The 24,116-nt window shown below is 46.8% G+C and overlaps 1 protein-coding gene across 1 annotated transcript in view; it reads right to left on the reverse strand.

The window, feature by feature from the left end:
* Window positions 1-24,116, reverse strand: part of LOC142774805 (V-type proton ATPase subunit C-like) — a 35,110-nt gene that overhangs the window by 8,549 nt on the left and 2,445 nt on the right. The window contains exons 4-10 of the mRNA XM_075875895.1: window positions 23,203-23,288; window positions 22,405-22,499; window positions 19,911-20,002; window positions 9,750-9,848; window positions 8,182-8,250; window positions 6,485-6,577; window positions 5,334-5,427 (exon numbers count right to left, since the gene is read on the reverse strand). Of these exons, the coding sequence (XP_075732010.1) occupies window positions 5,334-5,427; window positions 6,485-6,577; window positions 8,182-8,250; window positions 9,750-9,848; window positions 19,911-20,002; window positions 22,405-22,499; window positions 23,203-23,288 (628 nt within the window). The remainder of the gene's footprint in view (window positions 1-5,333; window positions 5,428-6,484; window positions 6,578-8,181; window positions 8,251-9,749; window positions 9,849-19,910; window positions 20,003-22,404; window positions 22,500-23,202; window positions 23,289-24,116) is intronic.

The raw sequence follows: 24,116 nt of genomic DNA on the forward strand, positions 1-24,116 counted from the left end.
GTCACTGTCTCTGAGGTCATCGAGTTGTCTCAAGTTTCGACGAGCTGCGACGACAGCGTCTTCTCACGCGACGCCCTGATGTCCCGGATGACACCCTCTCAAGCTTGACCACCACATCTGACCTTCAGTCGCTGCTATCGCAGATCAAGGAGTTTGTTCGTGCTGAGGTCGCTCGTCAGCTATCGCTGCTATCAACAGCCGGCCAACCACCGTCACCTCTGCCAGCAAACATTCGTCAGGTCATCCAAGAGCAAGTTTGCACGGCTCTGCCATCTGCCCGTGACGCTTCCCGTTGCCAACCCTTGTTGCCTGTGCCTAGATAAATGCACCTCAAAGCTATGCTGAAGCGGCCGCTCGACCACCTCTTCAGACTTTCACATCACTGTCATCAGCCATGCCGCTGCGACCCACTCCTCAGTTCGCTCAGCCAAGGTCCGTCTAGAGTAGTGGACAATGACGTACACTCGACAATCAGCCAATATGCTTTGCCTGTGGCCTACCTGGCCCCATAGCGCGATACTGCCGTCGGCGCGTCCCTGTCTACCACCAGAGCTTCTAACTTGCCCCTTATGTACCACCGTGCCCTTCGATTACAGTGGATGCCCGCCCTCCCCCCGACCAGATGTCATCGTACGCCGACCACCGCCCTCCTGTTAACCGCCGCTCGCCATCACCTCGACGCCGCTCGCTATCGCCGATGCGTCGTCGTCCTTCATCGCCGGAGCGGGAAAACTAATTGCCGCAGTTCCAGAGGCAGGAACTGCGTCGCCAGCGAAAAGACCAAGGCCTCTCACTTTACCAACGAATGTTCTGGACGTACATGTGGACGGGGTCGCTGCACTCGCTCTTGTCGACACTGGTGCTGCAGTTTCAGTGATAAGTGCTAGACTCTGCCGCTTGCTCAAAAAAGTTATGATGCCACTAGCAAGTATATCACTTCGTACAGCCAGCACAGATCACGTCACACCGGCCGCTGCCTGTACTGCTCGCATTGCGATTTATAGCCTCATTTATGTCGTTGAATTGCTAGTGTTGGATTCCTGCTCCCATGACCTCATTTTGGGTTGGGATTTTCTCTCCGCTAATAAGGCAGTCATCGACTGCTCTCGCGCTGAGGTGGCATTTGAAGTGTTTGACGGCGCTCCATTATATGATGCTCATGAAACCGGGGACAAACTATTTGTTGCTGAAGACGTCATCATACCGCCGCACTCTTTTGCCCTTACCATGGTGTCTTGCAACTCTCTCGGCGAGTCTAGTGCCCTTTTCACACCATCTGCTCTTTTCGTTCGTCGCAAGTGTTCGCCGCTACCTTATTCCCTTCTAGAACTTCATGACGGCGTCAGCAGACTGCTCATCTCGAACCTGTTGTCATGTCCTGTAACACTACTTCGGGGTGAGTGCGTCGGGCGTGTTTACAGTCTCGACCCTTCTGCAATTATCGACATGCCGACTGGTCCTTCCGCCGAACACGAAGTCGCCGGAGTGACCTGTGCCTCTTTGCCGCAGACTACTAGGCCGGACGTACTGAGCAGCTCCATCGCCGACACGTTAACCATTTTGCAACGTGCTCAGCTTCTACGACTGCTGAACAAATTCCGTTATTCCTTCAACTGCCAGCATACTCCCCTCGGCCGTGCGTCAACCGTGTGTCACCGCATCAACACGGGTACCAATGCGCCATTGCGTCAAAGACCCTATCGCGTGTCCGCAGTCGAGCGCCAGGTTATCGATGACCAAGTAGCTGACATCCTTAAGCGTGGCGTCATCCAGCCTTCGAACAGCCCCTGGGCATCTCCAGTCGTTCTCGTTAAGAAGAAGGACGGGTCAATTCGCTTCTGTGTTGACTACCGTCGTCTTAACAAAATAACTCGAAAGGATGTTTACCCCTCAGTACCGAGAATCGATGATGCCCTTGACTGCCTCCAAGGTGCGGAGTTCTTCTCTTCTATTGACTTACGGAGTGGCTACTGGCAAGTCCATCTAACCCTTGAAGATCAACCTAAGACGGCCTTTGTCACACCTGATGGCCTTTACGAATTCTGTGTCATGCCTTTTGGTATTTGCAACGCGCCCGCAACAATCAAGCGGATGATGGACAATCTTTTGCGTGGCCTGAAGTGGAAAAGATGCCTGTGCTACTTGGATGAGGTGGTAATAGTTTCACCGGATTTTTCAACTCATCTTCGCAAGCTAGATAGAGTACTGCAGTGCCTAACTGACGCCGGCCTTCAGCTCAACCTGAAGAAATGCCGCTTCGGCGCAAGTGAGCTCACCATCCTCGGTCATGTTGTATCTAAAGAGGGTATTCTTCCTGACACCACGAAGCTTTGGGCAGTTGCAGAGTTCCCTAAACCTGCGTCTCTGAAGGATCTGCGCAGCTTTTTTGGCCTCTGCTCGTATTTCCGCCGCTTTATTCGGAATGTCGCTGTGATCACCGCCCCCTTGACTGAACTTCTACGTAGTGACTCGAAAAGTTACGCTTGGTCACCCGCCTGTGACGATGCTTTCGAAAAGTTGCGCCACCTGTTAACCTCGCCGCCAGTCTTGCGTCATTTCGACCCGACTGCCCCGACGGAGGTACACACCGATGCCAGCGGTGTTGGACTTGGCGCCGTGCTCACGCAGTGCAAATCGGGATTCCAGAAGTACGTAGTCGCATACGCAAGCCGTACCTTCACCAAAGCGGAGAAGAACTATTCTGTGACAGAGAAGGAGTGTCTGGAAATTATATGAGCCTTAGGTAAATTTAGACCGTACCTATATGGTCGCCCTTTCGACGTAGTCACCGATTACCATGCGCTTTGTTGGTTATCCACGTTGAAGGACCCCTCCAGCCGTTTAGCTCGCTGGGCTTTGCGGTTGCAAGAGTTCGACATGCGTGTTGTCTACAGGTCTGGCCGACCTCACACTGATGCCGACGCTCTATCACGCTCACCTATGTCCTCCGAAAGCTCTGCATGTTTATCTGCCGTGGACGAAATGGTTGCGTTCCCAGAAAACTGTGACATGGCATCTGAGCAACGCAAGGATGACTGGATCAGTTCTCTTCTGCGATTCCTTTCAGATCCGTCGACTTCTCCATTTTCTCGAACGTTGCGCCGTCAAGCGCTTCACTTTGAGGTCCGCGATGGCCTCCTTTATCGCAGAAATTACAAGTATGACGGCCGAAAGTGGTTACTGGTCATACCTCGCCATCTTCGTGCTGCAATATGTTCAGCTTTCCACGCTGACCCTCAGTGCGCACATGTGGGCATCTTCAAAACATACACTCGGCTTTCCTCCCGGTTTTATTGGCGAGGCATGTACACCTTTTTGCGCAAGTGCATTCAGTCATTCCCGCAGTGCCAATGACGGAAAGCTCTGCCTCATCATACCTCTGGTCCGATCCAGCCAATCCCTTGCCCAGCCAGGCCTTTTGACCGCATTGGGATCGATCTGTACGGGCCTCTTCAATTCACGGCTTCCAGAAACCGTTGGATTGTTGTTGCTGTCGACTATTTGACGCGATACGCAGAAACAGCCGCTTTGCCTGCTGCCACGGCACGCGACGTATCTTCTTTTCTCCTGCGGCACTTCATTCTCCATCACCTCGCACCGCGTGAACTTCTCAGCGACAGAGGACGTGTATTCCTCTCTGAAGTCGTCAACGCACTCCTTGCCGAATGCCGTATCATTCACCGGACTACCACCGCCTACCATCCGCAGACGAATGGATTGATGGAAAGGTTCAACCGTACCCTAGGGGATATGATAGCAAAGTATGTTGCCTCAGACCACTCTGACTGGGACCTCATTCTGCCTTTTGTGACATACGCCTACAATACTGCTCCACAGGCGACTACGGGCTTTTCACCATTTTTCCTGTTATATGGCCGAGACCCTTCCACCACACTAGATACCATTCTGCCCTACCACCCCGATTCCTCCGAGTCTACGCCCATCTCTGAAGCTGCCCGCTACACCGAGGAACGCCGTAAGCTCGCCCAGTCGTTCACAACCATCGACCGATGAGACCAGCCATACAGTAACTTTGTTCCGGACACTCTTGTGTGGCTTTGGGTTCCCGCTGTGCCTAGAGGCTTTTTTTCGAAGTTTTTTTCAAAATACCAGGGACCCTACCGCATTGTCCCGCAGACTTCACCAGTTAACTACATCGTCAAACCCGCTACGCCATCCACAGACCAGCGCTTTCGGGGACGTGAAACCGTTCACGTACAGCGGCTGAAACCTTATTACGATCCGCTCGTACTCTGTTCACCGTGAGTCGCCAGGATGGCTCCTTTTCCGACGGAGGACGAAGTGTAGTGAAGAGGAATGCCCACTACTGCAGCGACATCGACACGTTGGCGCGAGGCATGAGCTAAGACTGCCTGGTTGCTGCTGCGACGCTGCCCGTACATCCGCCTAGCTCTTGCTGCTTTTGTACCGACGCTGATACCGCTTGTGACCTTGCACTTACATTATATTCCTTACAAAAACAAATACGTATTTACCAAAACCTGCCACTTGCGTGAAGGCTTGCTCTTGTTTTACGAATCTCCAAACTACTTGAGCTATTCACCGTGATAATTACTATTTGGCCTGACATTGCTTGAAGCCACAACATTACTCGCTGTCAACCTCACCTAAGCTTGTAAACATAACACAACCCAGCCCATCCTAACCTAATCATGCCAGCACGACCCACGCAAAGGCAATACAGCCAGCCATCAGCAACATACATGAAAGTACTGGAGATGGCATTCTAAACAAGCCGAATCCTCGCACGAGCACTCGAGCCACACTTTCACTCAAATTGAACCCCAACTTTCACACTGTACCTAACTGGGGCCTTGGAGCTGTAATAATAATAAATGAAATAATTTTTGCCCCCAAGCGCCAGTTGCAGACTGTAGAAGCTGGAACTACTATAGTCAAATAAATTGACGAAGGCTCATGAAGACAACTTTGCTCAAAGTGGCTGTACACTCTTTAGTCAACTACCTGTCCAATATTGGCCTTGTCGGAAGGCTTTCATGATATAATAATTCACATCAGAAAATCATAACTTAGCTGACATTCTAATTGTAAATAATTTTATCACATTCCTTGCAAATTTCATGTATTTGTTTACATTCTAATCACTCTTCTCCTCTATCTCTTATGAAATCCTTTATTCTCATTCTTATAGAGAGTAGCATGCCAGCGGTATATAGAAGCCAGCAAAAAGTTTTTTTTCTCTCCATCTCTATGCTAAAGGAAAAAATTTTTGTGCGGCACCAACTCCACCACCATAAATTGTTAATATTCGTTCTGCATGCTGAAAAACGTGCAAAAGCAGAGCCACTCACGTATTGCTTCTTCTTGTCGCTCTCCAGTTTAGCGATCTCGTTCTTGCCAGCCAGCAGCGCATTCTCATCGTACACGAATTCGCGAACCACAAACCTGCACGACACGAGAAGGTGTTACATGCAGAAGCCTGTGGACCGCCGGCACGATTTTCATGACGAGGCGCAAGTGCATTTCACTCGGTCTCAAAGAAACGGCAAGACACAAGAAGCTACAGTAGAAAACCAACAGGCACTAGAGCCAGTCAAAGAAGAGCAGAAATTAATTTCGAAGAGGAATGCGGGAGAACAAGGAAGTCTAAGTAACTGCATTGAAAAGTGTGTGGAATGATTCTTTCGCAGTTGAATTGTAATTGTTTTGTAACTGTTGTAGGTCCCACTTAAAAGCACCGCGAAAAGGCATCGTTAGGAATACAGAAACAACAGCTTTTGTTTGCCTTCGTGAAAAGTTCTGCGCTTGACACTTCCCCCTGAAAATTCATACGTCACACTGATGACATGCGGGCCAACCGTTGTTTTGTGGTGAAGGCTAGCAGTTGAGCGTGAGGCGTTTCCCTTTCTGTCTAACTTGACACATCACTGGAGGGTTCATATCTTTGAGGAAACAAAGATTATTAGACTCAAACCTCTTCATAAAGTTGCATCTTACGTGAAAATAAGTTCGTTATCCAAAAATTCGCTATAAAGGTATACTCTTAACACTATAGATTGCAAGACTATTCTTTATTTACTCCGTTATAACCAATATTTTGTTATATCTGGGTTTGTTATAACGAGGCTTTATTTCTTATTTTTATCATTATCAGGCAAAGATACGTAACAAAAAAAAAAGAGCTAAATATAGATGTCTCACGCCAACGTCACTGACACTGCCACGTTGGAGCACCAGCACGAAGGACATGTTCAACATTTCAAACTAATGTTATGAAAACAAATAAGCTGGTTCTTTTGTAATTTGTGCACAGACGTGTTCCTTCCACATCCTTATGACATCAAAGCAGGTTCGGCGCAACCCGTCAGTCATCAAGGCTGCCATCTTGGAGGGCCAGCATGTTCCCAGGCCACGTCCACGGAGGCGCGTGCGAGCTATCTATTGCATGAAGATACACCTGTGCGAGTGAGTCTTGGGGAGTGCTGGGCCGGACGGAACTCACTTGTTTTCTCGGCAGTGAAGCTTGAACTCATCCACCACCTTGTAGAAGAGCGTGACAGTGAACAAGCCGTGCTCGTTGTCCTCAAACACCAACCTGCAAATTTATCGAACGTCGTTTCATACAAGTGCATGACACATAAAGAGCACAGGCAAATCACATGATAACAACATTCATAGGCCAAGCGTCACCTGCCCGCTCTTCCCCTCCTGTGCTCAAAAGCTGAGAAGAGCATTAAGGAGACGCAAAAAAGAAAAATGATTTTCCTCGCATTAAGTCGATCGATTAATTTATATGTGGTGTTTAACGTCCCAAAACTCCCACATGATTACGAGACGCTGTAGTAGGGGGCTCCGGAAATTTTGACCACCTGGGGTTCATTAACATGCACCCAAATCTGAGCACACGGGCCTACAGCATTTCTGCCTCCATCGAAAATGCAGCCGCCGCAGCCAGAATTCTGTCCACGACCTGGGTGTCAGCAGCCGAGTACATTAGCCACTAGACCTCTGCGGCGGAGCTTCTCTATCAAGTACATCACCGTATCACACCCAAACATCACTATAACAAAGTTGCATATAACACGAAAGTAAATTTGTAATATCCAAATATTTGTTATAGAGGTATATTCCTAAGACTACATTATGAGACAATTCTTCATTAAGTTTTCATTATATCTGGATTCGTTATATCCACATTTGGGTGTATATTACCAAAACTACCATGCTTGCAGCGAGAAGACAGTGAGGGGGAAAAAACTCAAAAAAGAAGTGACGGTGGCGACACCACCACAGAGGTGCATATTCCAAAAGTGCAAAAAGATTCGTTTGTACACAGCACATGATTATAAAACAGCATGAAAAACCACACCACACAAAAAAACATTGCGTTCCTATGTGTCCTGTGGTTTTTCGCGATGTTTTATGACCAACCACCTCAGAAGTTCCTGGACCAGCTGCCATGATGTCATAGATTTTATCATGTACATAGTGCCTAATCAGTTAAAATAAAGCACATAGTCTTCTAAGGGAGCCAGCAAATCAGCATACCAAGTTAGGCGAAATTTTGCCGAATGAATGCGCCCAAAATCACGAAATAGCACTTTGAAATCTGCGACATCACCTGTGAACATTTTGAGAGTCCTTTGAATATGCACCCCATACTGCCAGTTGCTGCCGGAAAACACTGCTCTGCCTCAACGGGCACTGTGTCACACACAAGCAATTTGAAAAATGCATTCACAAGAACCACATGCAAATCAACACCATTAAAAAAGGCACCAGGAGAAAGAAGCTTCAGTTATTGGCTCAGTGTTTCTCAGTGGCGGTAGCAAAATTTTGTTATGCTTTGTTAAACCAAAGTAAAAAAAAAATACAAGGTGTTTGGTGGAAGAAGTTAAACTAAAATAATTCATTTAGAGTGAATTTACTTACCATATTTACTTGAATATAATGTGAGTTTCTTTACAGATTTCTGCCACCTGAATCGGACCTTTGTGCTACAGTCCAACACCGAAGTTACCGAAACTTAAGTTGTCTGAAAAAGTGCAACGATCCACAGAATTCTGTTCTGTTTTATTTTTTTCTTCCTAGATTCAATGAAAGGTCACTTCTTGTGTTACCATAGTGGTTGTATTACAATAAAGTGAATATAGCACATTGAAGTTGGAATCTATTCAAGAAGTTGGAAGAGTCACTTACTGGGACGAATATGGCACCACCATGTCGGAGAGCTTCTCGTACTTGGAATACCAGTCCTTGTACAGAATTCTGGACAGCACCCGAGAGGAGAGGTGAGAAGTCTCAACAAAGCAATGGCACGGCACAGAAAGCAGTCGAAAGACCTCTTTCAATTACTCAGCCCGAATATACAAACAAAACTTTGTTTATTCAACCTTCTGGTGATGAGCATACCTTTGTACAAAGACAAAGAATGTAGAAAAAAAATCAACTGTGATCTCTAATAAAAAACTTAAATGATAATAAAACTAGTCCACACACAAAAACTTGCTACAGCGTAGAAGAATGCTACCGTGAATTATGCGTAAAGCTTCCTGAGCTCAGCCTGGATAACAGTGCTCTGATGTCCCCCTAAACATGTTAGAAAATTCCCCTCATTCTCACCCTTGAAAGGTAGTCGAGTATTCCTAGGTCAGGGGTAAAACAAGATGAGAAAATGTATGCGTTTGCCACAATTTAGATAGCATTAGTTGCACATAAACAACAATCATCACTATAATTATAAGTGCGTGAATTAACTGTTCACACGTAAAAAGCCCGTCCTTGGAAGAAGCTGTCAAATATTTCGTTCAGCCTTCCCCAGGTTCAGCAGAAAAGCTGGTGCAAATGCAGGGTTTACAAGCGCCAAGCACGCCTTACCCCTTTTGTGCATGGAGTGTTTTCTGAAGGAGTCATAACTATTTCAGAAGGAATCGTAACTCATAGCACTATTATAGCCTCCTGGTATGCTATAACAGTGGTACATAAGCTTACTATTTAGTGAACTTCTACCAAATTATCTTTTGATAATAATAATAGTTGAGGTTTAATGTTCCAAAACCATGATTTGATTATAAGGAATGCCATACCGGAGCGCTTCGGAAATTCTGACATCCTGGGTTCCTTAACTGCACCTTAATCTAAGCACATGGGCCTCAGTATTTTTGCCTTTATCGAAAATGCAGCCACTACAGCCAAGATTCGATTCCGCGACCTTCCAGTACGGCCCTGCCAAGAGCTCATGTTCTTTTATTGGGCACGTCCCAATTTGAGTTTAATTTTACCAGCTGTGAGGTTTTGGTGGCTTATCAACTTATCAATATTAATGGGTGTCTTTGAATTTCACTGTTATCAAAATATGACCGCTATAATCAGTAATCAAACCCAGATGTTCGCAGCTCAGCAGCAAAATGCCACAGCTGTAAGCCAAGGCAGCAGGTCCTCTGGCCCCGCGATTTACAGATCATTGGTAGTGACAAGGCACATATACCACAAGCTGAATATGATGATAATATCTCAGGCCTTATGTCCCGAAACCAAGATATGATTACGAGAGACGTTGCAGTGCAGGGCTCCAGTAATGGCGACCGTCTGGTGATCTTTAACATGCACTGACATCGCACAGTACACGGGCCTCTGCCATTTCGCCTACATCAAGATGTGACCGCCAGTGCCGGAATCAAATCCGCGACCTTTGGGTCAGCAACCGGGCACCTTAGAAACTGATCCACCGAGGCGGACACTACAAGCTGGAGCCTTTTGACACTCACTTGGGCACCACGACTAGAAGGGTGGTCAGGTATTCGGAGCCAAGCACAAAGTGATCCTTGCACACCAGGTCTGCGAGGCTGCGAACCAGCAAGCTGCCCCTGCGATGGCAAAAGGCCACCAGCAAAAAAGTTATTCTGGTGCAATACGGTGACATGCATTGAGGACAAATAACATATAGCTGGGCATGGGGAGTCAACCACTGTTTATGTAAAATGGGACTTAGGTTGATTACGATGCAGCGAGAAATGGAAAGGAAAATCATAGGTGTAACCCTAAGGGACAAGAAGAGAGCAGAGTGTATCAGGGAACAAACGGGGGTTAAGAATATTATAGTTGAAATCAAGAATAAGAAATGGTCATGGGCAGGGCATGTAGTGCAAAGGCAAGATAATTCCTGGTCATTAAGGATCAGAGACTGAATTCCAAGAGCAGGTAAGTGGGTGAGGGGGAGACAAAGTTAGGTAGGCAGATGAGATTAGGGAGTTTGCGGCTATAGAGTGGCAGCAGCAAGCACAAGACCGAGTTGACCGGCAGAACATGGGAGAGGCCTTTGTATGGCGGTAGGCGTAGTCAGGCTGATGATGATCATGCAAGAAGGCAGTTAGCTAAAAGACAGGTGTTGCAAAAATACATTTTCAGACTGCCCCTCTTCTGCAAAAAACAAAAATAGTTATGCATCGATCTGCAAGGGGGCAACACTATCACCCCGCCATTTTGAAGGTATATTCGTACACGCCGTCCAGCCCATAAAGTTTTCTAAAAATGACTAGAAGGGACCGTGGCGCTGCAATCATCAAGCCACCATGGGAATGATGGTAGTACACAAATATGCCTAGTCTCCATGCTTGCAGATTTCAGCACTTGTGGCTTTATTTATTGCTGCGCTTTGACTTTGTTTCAAATAAAAAAACAGACTATTGTGAACTGCGAGACCGGATTTGAATTGGAGAGTCTAAAAGGTTAAGGTGTTGGAATGCAGCTGCGCAACTTTTGACGATTGTCGTCTCGTGACAAGCGGCTCCAAGCCGCGCGAGGCCATGCAGAGCCTAAAGTACAAAAATTAGACCAATGTGTGTACTACCCATCATTCCCATGCTCGCTTAAGTGCTGCGCACTGCAGCTTCTATGGACACTAGTGCCAGAGTTCCCTCTAGAGTACTTATAGGAAACTCTATGGTCTAGCTGTCCATACTTTGGGGTATAGGAGAAGTTCCAGAGGCTTCTAGACGTCCGAATTTCTGTATGGATCTCGGACACAGCATGTGCAGCATGCTTTTTTTGTGTGCGGCAAGTGCATGGACATCCAATATGGCGACCCCGATTCAAGAAATCCTTGCGAATGACGTCAAGCACATATCCCCCTATAAGCAAATATTGAAGTGCTTCAATTATTCAAATATATTCAAGATTACTTCTGACACGAATTCAAATTATTCAAAATGATTAAACAGACATGCATTTGACCGCACATAACCACCCTGTAAAAGTGGCTCTACTGCAGCATGAGACCGTTATGCCATGAAACTAAATGTAAAAGGGGAAATCCTCATTACCGAGAAGCCACACTTTGAGGTTAATATAAATAGTACCTTTGCCTTGATCAATTGTTTCTCCAGTTTAAAAGCTTGTTATACAGGCTTATATGCACTTAATATAGTCAATTTGATAATGTAGCATATTTTGCTACTTCTAACTTTGGCACAACTGCTATTCAAATATTATTACTATTCAAGCTTCGTTTCCCTACACTTTGTGAACAACAAAAGAAACTGACATTCACACATGCCTCGTATTAGGCCGCTGTGATAGCTCAGTGGTTAGAGCATCGAACGTGTTATTCGAACGTACACACATGCCTCGTACTAATTTTCAAAAATATTGTGTCAGTTAGTTGGGCTGTTACAAAAAGTCTCATTGTTTCATAGACTATTTTATATATACTGTTTATTAAACTGTTTGATTCAATATTATTTCACCACAGCACTATCTCCCTTGAACCTCAAATTTTATACTTGCTTATCGCTTAAAAAAAAAAAAATCCTGTACAGCTTTCTTATGAGGATCAGCTTAAAGTATGTCCTAAAAATTTCAGTTCTAATAAAACAATGCTTTCTAATTGCTCATATGCAAACCCAAATGGTGCAATATTCATGCAGCTAATGCATATTAGACATCCTAATGTCACTTTTGAATTCGATTTCATGTTGAATTTAGGCATCAAAACTCGCAATGCCTTGCTTGGTTAAATAGAATGCCACAGCCAAGTGAAACACCACAGCCAACTTCCTGAATGCAGCATTAAATGAACTGACAATGACTCTTTCAAAGATGCCTCTCTGGCATAACGGTGTTAAGGAAGCATGTGCGAATAGTGAATTTTATCTTCGCAGTGAATTTGAAGCAGCTAGTGATACTGGTCTAATAATTTCAAATTGAATTCGAAAAGTATATATCACATGTCGTAAAGAAAGTGGGCATGTTTGGGATGACCTAAGTTGCACAATATATATATATATATATATATATATATATATATATATATATATATATATTGTACAGAAGAGGAAGTACTCCGGCGCAGAGGCAGCAGCATCGAGTGTGCAGCAGCGGCTCGAGCTCGGAAATTGCGGCTGGTGCATCGCCTTCCGAGCCTTCCAAGCATAAACCTTTCTGCTTAATAAATCTCCTTTATAATTGGTGGAGGTGCGGGGTACCGTCCCTTACACCTTCCCGCTACCATCCTGGAACTCCGTTCTCGACGGCTACCTTCTGCTATGCCGGACGCCGATCAGCAGACGCTTCCATCTCTTCCGGCCACCTGTCCAGGCAGTGTTCCTCAGCGGGAGCCTCCAATCTTCAGTGGAACAGATGACAACGACGTTGAAGATTGGCTCTCGACTTTCGAACGGGTGAGCGCTTTAAACAGATGGACGGACGCGGACAAGTTGACACGCGTGTCGTTCTAGCTCGCGGGTGTAGCCAGCCTTTGGCTTAGAAACCACGAGGCAGACGTCCGAACGTGGCCGCAATTTAAAACGTCGATTGTATCAGTCTTCGATCGACCTGCCGTCCGAAAACTTCGTGCCGAGCAACGTTTACGCACACGCGCACGAAAAACGGGTGAAACCTTCACAAGTTACATAGAAGACGTCGTCGATTTGTGCAGACGCGTGAACGCCGAAATGACGGAAGCTGAAAAATGTAAGCACATCCTCAAAGGGATTGACGACGACGCTTTTCAAATGCTCTTGGCGAAAAGCCCGACCACTATTAACGACGTAATTAGCCTCTGCCAAAGCTACGATGAATTGCGGAAGCGGCGAGCTCTGACAAGACGTCCTACAGCGCACGATTTGGCATCGCTGTCTAGTGTGATCAGTGGTCATGACCACGCGTCACTAATAGCCGAAATAAAAGCATTTGTCCGCGAGGAAGTTGCACGACAGCTTTCCTTGGTGCCTTTCACACCAGAAGCTACCGCAACTTTACCAACGTCTCTACGTGAAGTCATTCAAGGAGAGGTCGCCGAGGCCTTACCAGCTGCTCGCGAGCCTAATCTTGTGGCTGCTCCTCTCACCTACGCCGTGGCTGCAGCCATGCCAACTTGCACGGTGCCTGCGCCTCCGTTCCAGCCTCGCGCGAGCTATCCCCCAGCTCCAGTTCACTGGACCAGCACTAACACCGCCAACCCGTGGCGCACCCTCGATAATCGCCCGATATGTTACGCTTGTCGATACCCCGGACACGTTGCCAGGTATTGCCGCCGCCGGACGCATATCACCAATGAAAACCGCCGTGAGCCTTTCTTCCCGCTTGACTTCAACGCGCGATACGGTTCCTCCACTCTAATGCCTGCCCGCTACCAGGACGACCACTGCCCTCGGTCGGGACGTCTTCGCTCGCCCTCTCCACGCCACCGCTCGCCTTCTCCTATGCGTCGACGGCCCGCACCTAACGAAGAAGAAAACTAGACGACGCAGTTCCTGAGGCAAGAACTGCACAAGTTTCGGTTTGCCCAAGTCCTCATTTGTCACCTACCAATGTTATTGATGTGTTCGTCGAAAATATCCCTACTGTCGCTCTTGTAGATACCGGCGCAGCTGTTTCTGTTATGGATGCTGGATTTTGTCGCTGCATTCGTAAGGTTACGACGCCCTTCTCCGGATTATCGCTTCGCACAGCCAGTGCTCAACCTGTTCAACCGACCACAGTATGTACAGCCCGCGTGACAATTCAGGACGTTCTGTATACGATAGAGTTCGTGGTTCTTTCATCATGCTCCCATAATATTATTTTGGGATGGGACTTTTTGTCGCGTCATAATGCCGTAATCGACTGTGCTAGGGCTGAGGTTGAATTTTGCTCACTGGATGACCAAGCGTCCGTCGACACCCAGTCTGCCGCTAAACTTGTCGTTAGCGATGACACCTACATCCCTCCATGCTCTTTTGCGTTCGTGCCAGTTTCATGCAGCGCCATATCCGACGGCACGGTCTTCTTCACACCATCTCCAATATTCGTCGCCGGAAGAGCCCTCCCCCTGCCTTTTGCTGCTCTCGATCTTGTAGAAGGCTCAACCACAATGCCAATTTATAATCATGAGCCGTCGTCTTTATCCCTACTTTGTCACGAGTGCCTTGGCCACGTCGAGACAATCAGTTCTTCCAGAATTATATTCGTCCACGATGAGGTGCCTTCTACCTCCGTCTGTGAACTGGCTGTCGTCTCAGTGCATGACTCAACGTCGGCAAACATATTTCAACCATTCATCGCTGCAGATTTGACATCTTCGCAGCGTTCACAACTCCTCACCATTCTTGAGAGCTACCGCCATTCTTTCGACGTTGAACAAACATCTTTCGGCCGTGCCTTAGCAGTAGAACACCACATCGACACTGGGTCCCACTCACCGCTGCGACAACGACCATACCGCATGTCCGCTACAGAACGCCGCGTCATTGCTGACCAAGTAGACGACATGCTTCGCAGAGGCGTTATTCGACCTTCACAGAGCCCATGGGCGTCTCCGGTGGTTCTCGTCAAAAAGAAAGACGGTTATATTCGTTTCTGTGTCGATTTCCGGCGATTGAACAAGATCACGCTGAAGGATGTCTATCCACTATCGCGCATTGACGATGCTTTGGACAGTTTGCAGGGTGCCGAGTTCTTTTCCTCCTTAGACTTGCAGTCAGGCTACTGGCAGGTGCCTATGGCGGAGGCCGATCGCCCCAAAACCGCTTTTGTCACGCCAGACGGCTTATATGAATTCACCGTCATGCCCTTCGGACTTTGCAATGCACCTGCAACGTTCGAACGAATGGTGGACAACATCCTGCGCGGACTAAAATGGAAGATATGCTTGTGTTACCTCGATGATATCGTGGTCTTCGCCCCTAACTTTGACACACACTTACGTCGCCTTCAGCACGTCCTTACTTGCTTAACTAACGCCGGTTTGCAATTAAATTTTAAAAAATGTCGATTTGCCATGCGTCAACTGAACATTTTGGGCCACGTTGCTTCCAAGGAAGGCATCCTCCCGGATCCCGAGAAATTGCGAGCTGTTACGGCGTTTCCTAAACCTGCCACCATCAAAGAACTTCGAAGTTTCATCGGCTTGTGTTCGTATTTCTGGCGATTCGTCCGAAACTTCGCGTCTATTATATCACCTCTCACGCAACTTCTCAGCAGCTGTAAAGACCTCTTATCGTGGTCCCCTGCCTGTGACGAGGCTTTCACCACCTTGCGACGGCTTCTCACAACGCCACCCATTCTACGCCATTTCGATCCTGAAGCTCCAACTGAAATCTACACCAACGCCAGTGGTGTAGGCCTGGGTGCTGTGCTCGCACAGCGTAAACCGGAACATCAGGAATACGTCGTGGCATACGCTAGTTGCACACTTACCAAGGCTAAGAGCAACTACAGCGTCACAGAAAAGGAGTGCTTGGCCATTGTGTGGGCCCTTGGAAAGTTTCGCCCGTATCTATATGGTCGTTCTTTTGACGCCGTGACCGACCACCACGCGCTGTGCTGGCTTTCGACGTTAAAAGACCCATCTGGCCGCCTCGCTCGCTGGGTGTTGAAAATTCAAGATTACGACATACGCGTGGTTTATCGGTCAGGACGGAAGCATGCTGACGCCGACGCCCTTTCCCGTTCCCCCCTGTCCCAGAATGCCACAGCTGACTCCGCTTGCGATTCCACATTGTCATCGCTTGACTTTGACCCCATTGCTATCGAACAACGCAATGACCCGTGGACTGCGTCTCTCCTCAATCATCTCTCCGACACTTCTGAACTCCCAAAGACGCGAACGCTTCGGCGCCAAGTTCCACACTTCTCGATACGTGACACGCTTCTCTATCGACGCAACTACGCACCAGAGGGACGCAAGTGGCTGCTCGTCGTTCCACGAACCCTGAGGTCGCAGATTTGTTCCTCTTTCCACGCTGACCCACAATGTGGCCACGCAGGAATCTTCAAGACCTACGAAAGGCTTCGACATCGCTACTACTGGCGTGGTATGTATACCTTCGTCCGCAACTTCGTCCGCTCTTGTGCCGAATGTCAGCGCCGAAAATCTCCACCACACGTCTCTGCCGGTGAACTGCAGCCTTTACCATGCCCTTCCCGACCCTTCGAACGGGTTGGAATAGATATTTATAGGCCACTTCCATTGACTCCGACTGGCAACAGGTGGATAATAGTTGCTATCGACCACCTAACGCGCTATGCTGAGACCGCTGCTCTTCAAACGGCTACAGCACAGGAGGTTGCCACCTTCCTACTGGGTCATTTTGTGTTGCGTCATGGAGGCCCTCAAGAACTCCTCAGTGACCCCGGCCGCGCCTTCTTGTCCGAGGTCATTGAAAAATTGCTCGCTGAGTGTGCTACTGTACATCGCACATGTACCGCTTACCACCCTCAAACCAATGGGGCTACCGAGCGCTTTAATCGTACTCTCGGTGACATGCTATCTATGTATGTGACGCCTGACCACTCTAACTGGGACTTAGTCCTCCCATTCATTACATACGCCTATAATACGGCAACGCAAGCGACAACAGGCTTCTCCCCTTTTTACCTCCTCTACGGCCGTCACCCCTCCCACACCATTGACACCATTTTGCCCTATCGACCGGACGCCTCCGAGTGCCTACCGATCTTGGACGCCGCCAGACACGCAGAAGAATGCCGCCAGTTAGCTCGTCGCTTTACCTGCGATGACCAAAACAGGCAAAAAGCAATTCGTGATGCCCAGACCTCAACTCCCGTTTTTCTTCCGGGTGCTCTTGTATTCTGTCAGTGCCGCATCGCACACCTGTGCTCTCTTCTAAACTTCTGCCAAAGTTCGATGGGCCATATCGTATTCTTGAACAAACTTCGCCAGTAAACTACCTCATTGAGCCTCTTACGCCACCATCAGACTTGCGACGTCGCAACCGCGAGGTTGTACACGTCCAGAGGCTCAAGCAGTACCACGGTTCAACGCCGCCTGCACAGGACTAAGTCGCCAGGATGGCTCCTTTTTTTTTTCTCCGTGGGGCCATTGTAAAGAAGAGGAAGTACTCCGGCGCAGAGGCAGCAGCATCGAGTGTGCAGCAGCGGCTCGAGCTCGGAAATTGCGGCTGGTGCATCGTCTTCCGAGCCTTCCAAGCATCAACCTTTCTGCTTAATAAATCTCCTTTATAATATATATATGTTGTGAGTGCACAAAGGAAGTACAAGAAACTGAATGTAGTGAAGGATTCCATCTATGAAAACGCGGACTGTGCAAACACTTGAAGGCTGAATAGGGACTCCATCTGCGCAACGAAGGGGAGGACCATCGTAGGGCGTCCTAACTTTCTTCAAGCGGGTACAAAAGTCTGCACGAATTACGGAAAGTGATGCGCCTGTGTCCACCAGTGCCTCTGTCTGTATACCTTCAACATACACCAATAAAACATTCGATGGGCGGTCCAGAGGAGTTTGACGCAGTTCGAAAGATGCAGCTTTCCCTCCCGAAGCTGCACTGTTCAATTTTCCAGTTGGCGGTCGAGAATTGAAGTAGAAGGTCGGAGAGGAGAAGAGGAACGCCGCATCGGTGAAGGTGAGCGACGACGTGAGAACCGGGAACTGCCAACTGGGTCAAAGTTCTGCGGAGACGGCGACCGACGTGTGCTGTTCGGATACAGCCGACGATAGGGTGGGCCAGTTGCGTAGAAGTCGTCCCGTTCAAGGTTATCGTAGCTTCCTCGTTCGTCTTGCTGACGGCGTCGGCAAAACCTTGAAATATGACCACGGATGCCGCAATAGAAGCAAGTCGGTCGCGAACTGCGCCAGGCATTGTAAGGCTGGGAAGATGGTCGCGGTGCGAGTGAGTTGAGCGAACCATGCACTTCGGGCGCTGGTAGCTGCATTGGGCTTTGCTGGGGTGCAGGTTTCCTAGCAGCAACCTGAGCATACGTTGGCATGGCCACAGGATATGAGCTCGGGACAGGTGTGACAGTCATCGAGGCCAGGCTCTGGTGGGGCGCAGGCGTCGTTGCAGCAACGTGAGCATAACTGGGCATGGGATGTGAACTCGGAGCTGGTGTACTAGTCATCAAGGCCAGTTCCTCCCTCACGACGTCCCGTAAACTAGTAGCAGGTGGCGTCGTTCGAATGTCAAGGTGGCGAGGTGAAGCCTGTGCATAAAGTTCTTCGCGGATGATACAGCGGATCAGTGCACGCAGCTCTTTTGTATCATGACTTGAGCTCAGATCAGACATATCAGGTTGTACCCGAGTGGTCTGAAGCTCCTCAAGGCGCTGACAGGTAGCGACAACATCGGCTACGGTTTGGAGATTTTGCACCACAAGCGCGTTAAAAGCGACAGTCGCAATTCCTTTTAGCAGGTGACACACACGGTCGTTTTCCGCCATATCGTTGTCGATGCGGCGGCAAAGGGCGAGAACATCTTCGATGTAAGAAGTGTAAGACTCGCCAGGGCGTTGAACACGTGCACCAAGCCTCTTTTTGGCGATATCCGAGCGCACTGACGGGTTGGCAAAAATTTGGCGGAGCTGACGTGTAAAGGCGGGCCATGTCGGAAAATCTGTGGCGTGGTTGAAAAACCACGTTTTTGCGACGCCGCTCAAGTAGAATGCCACGTGGGTGAGTTTTGCAGGCTCATCCCAGTTGTTGATAACACTCACACAGTCATACTCCTCGAGCCAGTCTTCAACGTCCTCACCCGGAAGTCCTGCGAACAGCGGAGGATCCTTTTGAGGGCTGGTGACCAGGTGAGAAGGGTTTCTTGGCGGTGGGAGCGGTGGCGAAGCTGGCACGCTGGACTGGGCGGCTTGCGACATTACTGGACCCAGGTCGTTTAAGCGGCGGCCTGAACGGAGCTCCAGGGATGTATTCTAGAAGACGCTGGGGTGTCCGAGAACGCGAGAGGACGCAGGAACCGGGCAGCACTCTCCACCACTTGTAAGATGGCGTCGAGTACACTCAAGACTCTCCTTTATTGACCCGAGTATGAGCCCCACAACCTAAACTTGACTGGTGATGATGAGTATGTACCGATGAAAAGATGGGACGCATAAATAATGCTCACAATATATATATATATATTTAGGACTGACATAAGGTCCCTGCAAATTACATTATTTTCGGTTCAGAGGATGTGGGAACAACTTTAAATAGCAGCAGGATTTTACTTTTGGTAAAATGCAAGTGATACCCTGTAAAGAATGTGAAATTTTACTATCTAATATACTAATTAGACCATATAAGCCGGCATAACAAGCTTTTAAACATCAAAAATGATGAATCGATATCGGAGTAACATGTTGATTTAACCTTAAAGTGAGACTTTGCGACAATGCAAACTTTCAATTAGGTGTTTTCATGGCATTGCACTCTTTCCCTGCGGTGAAACCATCTTTACAAAAACGTGCAAATTATTATATTTTTGAGAAGACATTTTCACGGCTTAACACTACTCTAATGCAGTAAAAAAAAGCTTTACGGGGCTTACGCGCAGATTAATATACAGCTATTCATTCGTTTCGAATATTTCAACATTTTCACTAACTTAAATACGAATCGAAGAAAATTGCAATACTCCGATGTTCGATCAAATATCCAAAGCATTTGAGTATTCGCACAGCGTAGTGGTAAGAACTCACGTAGACTTGCGTTCGATGGACTGCAGCTGCGTCTTGAGATTGTTGTAGGCGGCCGACTTGCTCTTGAGGTCCGCATCAATCTGGCCAACTTGCTACAACAAGACGCACAAATTTGTTGCACGTAACTTTTGCAAGCACTCAAACCTCATTATAACACAATTGCATATTACACGAAAATAAGTTGGTTATACCCAAACATTCGAATAAAGGTTTATTTTTAACACCATGTCTATTAAAAGACTATTTTTCATTTACTTTGTTATAACCAATGTTATGTTATATTCAGGTTCGTTAAATCGAGGTTTGAGTGTTTAACTGATTTCCCGTTAACTAGACAGTTAGCAACAAAGTTCTCATACAAAAAAAATACCAGAACTTGCTTCTTTTACTAAGAATGGATCAATGAAATTAATTTGCATCTAGCACTGCCACTATCAATCATTATCAATCTTTTCAATGAGCACTCTACTCACTTTTCGAATGCAACATTGTTTTTTTATTAGTTAGCTTTATTGTATTCGTCACTGCGTGAGGCGTATGATTGTCATTTCAGAAATCAAGAAAACTTGAAAGTTTTAAAGACGATAGTCTTTCTTGGGGACCTTCGATGAAAAAATTTTGGTTTGTCTGTCTGTCTGTACATTTGTCTGTTTGTCCGCCCCAACAATACTTCAAACAGCATTAAACGGCCAACCCCACATGCAGCGCCCACCAATATTGCTCAAGGTTTAGCGTTCATAGTTGTGGGATTGTCAAATAAAAAGTAATTATTGCGCATATCTGAGGCACCACAACAACGCTTCGATGTTTTGCATGTCTGCCTTTATACTAGAAAAGGCACACACAAGTAACTCTAAGGAATGTAGCGTTTAATCGCGCTGCGCTGACAGTGCAACGCGATGCTCAAAAAGGTGTTTCCAACGCTTTGCTACGACATCACGGTAGTGGCACCTGCCCGTCGCTTTGCATTCTACACCTTATCACCTCCGAGACTGGCGCGCATCTTTCTCCATGGGCTGCACACCTTTGTTTTCGAAGATAACTGCCAGATGGCACTCGTGTCTAACGTGCCTCGATGCACTCATTCGCCTCAGCTACATGCCCGAGGCACTCTAACGAAGCGCCTGCAGAATACCATTCACCGATTTTCTTGCGCAGAACATCAAATAAACGTTTTGTTTACTCTCTCCAGGCGCAAGACTATCGTCTTTCGACGACATTTATGGTGTAACATGCAGATTTGGAACCAATTTTTTCTCCCAATGTTATCGATTTGTAGAATTTTGTGTACAATTTGTTTTTAAAAGATCTGATATTGAACTGTCCTTGTTTGAGCTTAATACTTTTTATTTTTCATTGTACTTCTACTTTTTTTTTCTCTTACTGTATTTTGCCTGCATTGTGATGGCATCCTTTACTCCTCTGTAAACCCTTTATGTAATGCCTACAAGGCCTGTAGGTTATCCAAATAATTAAATAAGAAAGATTACTTCAAAACAGGGGCATAGCCACGTTAGGATTGAACCCCCCCCCCCAGAAAATTTCAGTAATACTGCAGGCTTCCCCATTTTCATTAAGCTGTGGCCTCGGAAGGTGCGCAAAAGTTTTTCGGCAACTTTCTTGGTAATAAAAGAAAAACACATTTCAGGCTGCATTTCCTGGATAAAAAATAGCATTTTTTTTTTTTTAATGTCCCATTACGACAGCATGAATTTAGCAGAGGAGAGAAATGCTGCTTGTATGACTGGGCCATGTTGGGCCACTTGGAACAGACCCCTCATTTTCTTACATTAGGCAGGCGAAAAACACCCTTCAATATATTTTTTTTTTCATTTGCGATGTGAGCAACTCCGTTACAGCTCGTATCTAATGAAACCATACCCACAAATTCTCATGCTGGTTTAAACAAAGCTACTGCTAGCAGTATTATTGCACACTAGCACGAAAGTTATCCTTGGTAATATTTACAGCAATCTTGGCCATGGCAGCCACATTTAAGAGGATGCACAATGCTAGAGTACCGTATACTGAGATTCAGGTGCACATCAAAGAACACAGTGTGGTTGAAAATTCAACGAGCCCTCCACTACGGCAACTCTCATAATAATGTCGTAGTTTTGGGTCACGAAACGTTTGATATTATCACTAACATGCAAGCACGTCTCTGTAGAAACGAGATTAAGTGGTCCTGCACCTTTTCTTTTTACTTGCACAGAAAAATCTACTGTGCACTGGTTTCAGACAGTCCTTGTATTCCTTTGTATGGCACCGCAATTGCTGGCATAGTGGACTGTATTTCATGTTTTTTGCTGTGTGAATCAACACGTTCTTGCTAAATGCTACCTATACTGCTGTATAGTCTGCTCACTATTTTTTTCTACCTTTTGTTTCATATATCTATTGCACGACCCAACCCTACCCAATGTCTGGCATTGAGACTGGCAGTATTTTCTTAAGTGAATAAATAAAAAAAATAATCTATGAGTCGCCGTACCTTGCTGATGATGTCGGTGATGCTCCGGAGGGACTGCTTGATGGGGTACTTCGCCATGTCCCACTGGAAGCGTGTGATGTATGCCTCCAACTCCACTGCGCAATGAAGGGGTCGGGTATCGATGCAGAGGCTCAAATTTATGATTGAGGAAGCTAGGGGGCACTAGGAAAAAGCCGCACTTTATTTCGGCATGGTGTATTCTAAACCAACACTGACATTATAACTTAGGTCCTCTATATGCACATCGTAGACCAATCAAGCTGCATGAAAATAACAACCCAACAATGTATTGTCCAGTGTTTATCGCCTTTCTCTTGTGCATTTTCAAGCAATGAACCATTTTGTAACTCCACCAAATTATCAAGTTGTTCTTACAGCTCTGTTTAAGCGATACGTATCTGAACCTATACCTATCGATTGTGCAGTCTCGCAGTTTCCACTAGCTTGAATTTATGCCATCACTACACCTGGAAGGCTTTTTTTCTTTTTTACATTAAAACAAATTTTAATGCAAACTATGCCATCTGCTAAGTTAAAATGGATAGGGGGGTGACCTTCATCAAGCTGTTTATGCCACTTTGAGTCGTCTTTACTTCTATTTTGTTAAAAACAAAATGAAGCGGTGCCCTGTCTCGCTTCAACTGCATAAGCTGGCCGTTGCGCCAACTGACATCTTGGTAGGTGTCAAATGCAACAGAAGCAACTAAAATGATTACGTTATGCCGACAGGGGTCTCATTTGCACGTCGTAATAGTGCAACTGTAATAAACACGTGGGCATTAAACGAACAAAACTCACATCCGTTAGCCTGTAAGTTGTCGGCCAACTTGTCCCTTTGGTCGTCCAGCACATCACCAAGGTAGCTGGCAACTTTCCGAGTGACCCTGAAACCAGCGGATCACTCGTTTTTAAGCTGACAAATCGACATGCCACACTTTTTATTCATATTCATTAATGCTGTGTGTGCTCCCCCGGTTTTCCGAAGCACACTTCGTAATGCGGCTCTTTTAGATCTCTGGCACTTGCAATAGATAAAGTAGTGCTGTCAAGCCCAGCTATACTGAACCTGGAGCGGTTTACATATACAGTCAAACCCACTGATAATGATAATGGTTTTAACAATGTATCAGTTACAACAATGAGAAGCAGCTGCGCCGACAAAATTTAAATGTTCCGTATGGTGAAATAACTTGCTTACTAGAACGCCCGCATGCCGCATTATCGGTTACAACGTTGAATTCTGAGAGTGAGGTGTCCGTGCCACAAAGTAATGAGACGTCAAATTCTTGAAGAGAAAGTAATAAACAAGCAACTCAAGCTGGTGAGCACACCCCTCATCCCCGCACTGATTGCATGCCCCTTCAAATTCCCAGCATGCTGCACAACACAGCAATGAGGGCAGTGTGTCGAAGCCGACTTCCAAAATCTGCGACGGTGCAGTAGCAATTTTCGTTACTGGTTTCGATTGCATAATTTTAGTAAAAGTTTAGACTTGTGAAAAGTTGAGACTAATATAAAAACTTAAACTTTTATATGCAATGACTCTATAGGGCTCATGGTGGTGCCGTGAATGCGTCCCAAAAATCTGCCATCCTTGTCATTGATGTCTGTTGGCACATCCCATCTTATATAACACTCAAACCACATAACAAAGTTGCATCTTACACGAAAACAAGCTTGTTGTATTCAAAAATTCATTATAGCAGTATATT

This window comes from Rhipicephalus microplus, chromosome 10 (genome assembly GCF_043290135.1).
Source record: "Rhipicephalus microplus isolate Deutch F79 chromosome 10, USDA_Rmic, whole genome shotgun sequence".
NCBI classification, from domain to species: domain Eukaryota; kingdom Metazoa; phylum Arthropoda; class Arachnida; order Ixodida; family Ixodidae; genus Rhipicephalus; species Rhipicephalus microplus.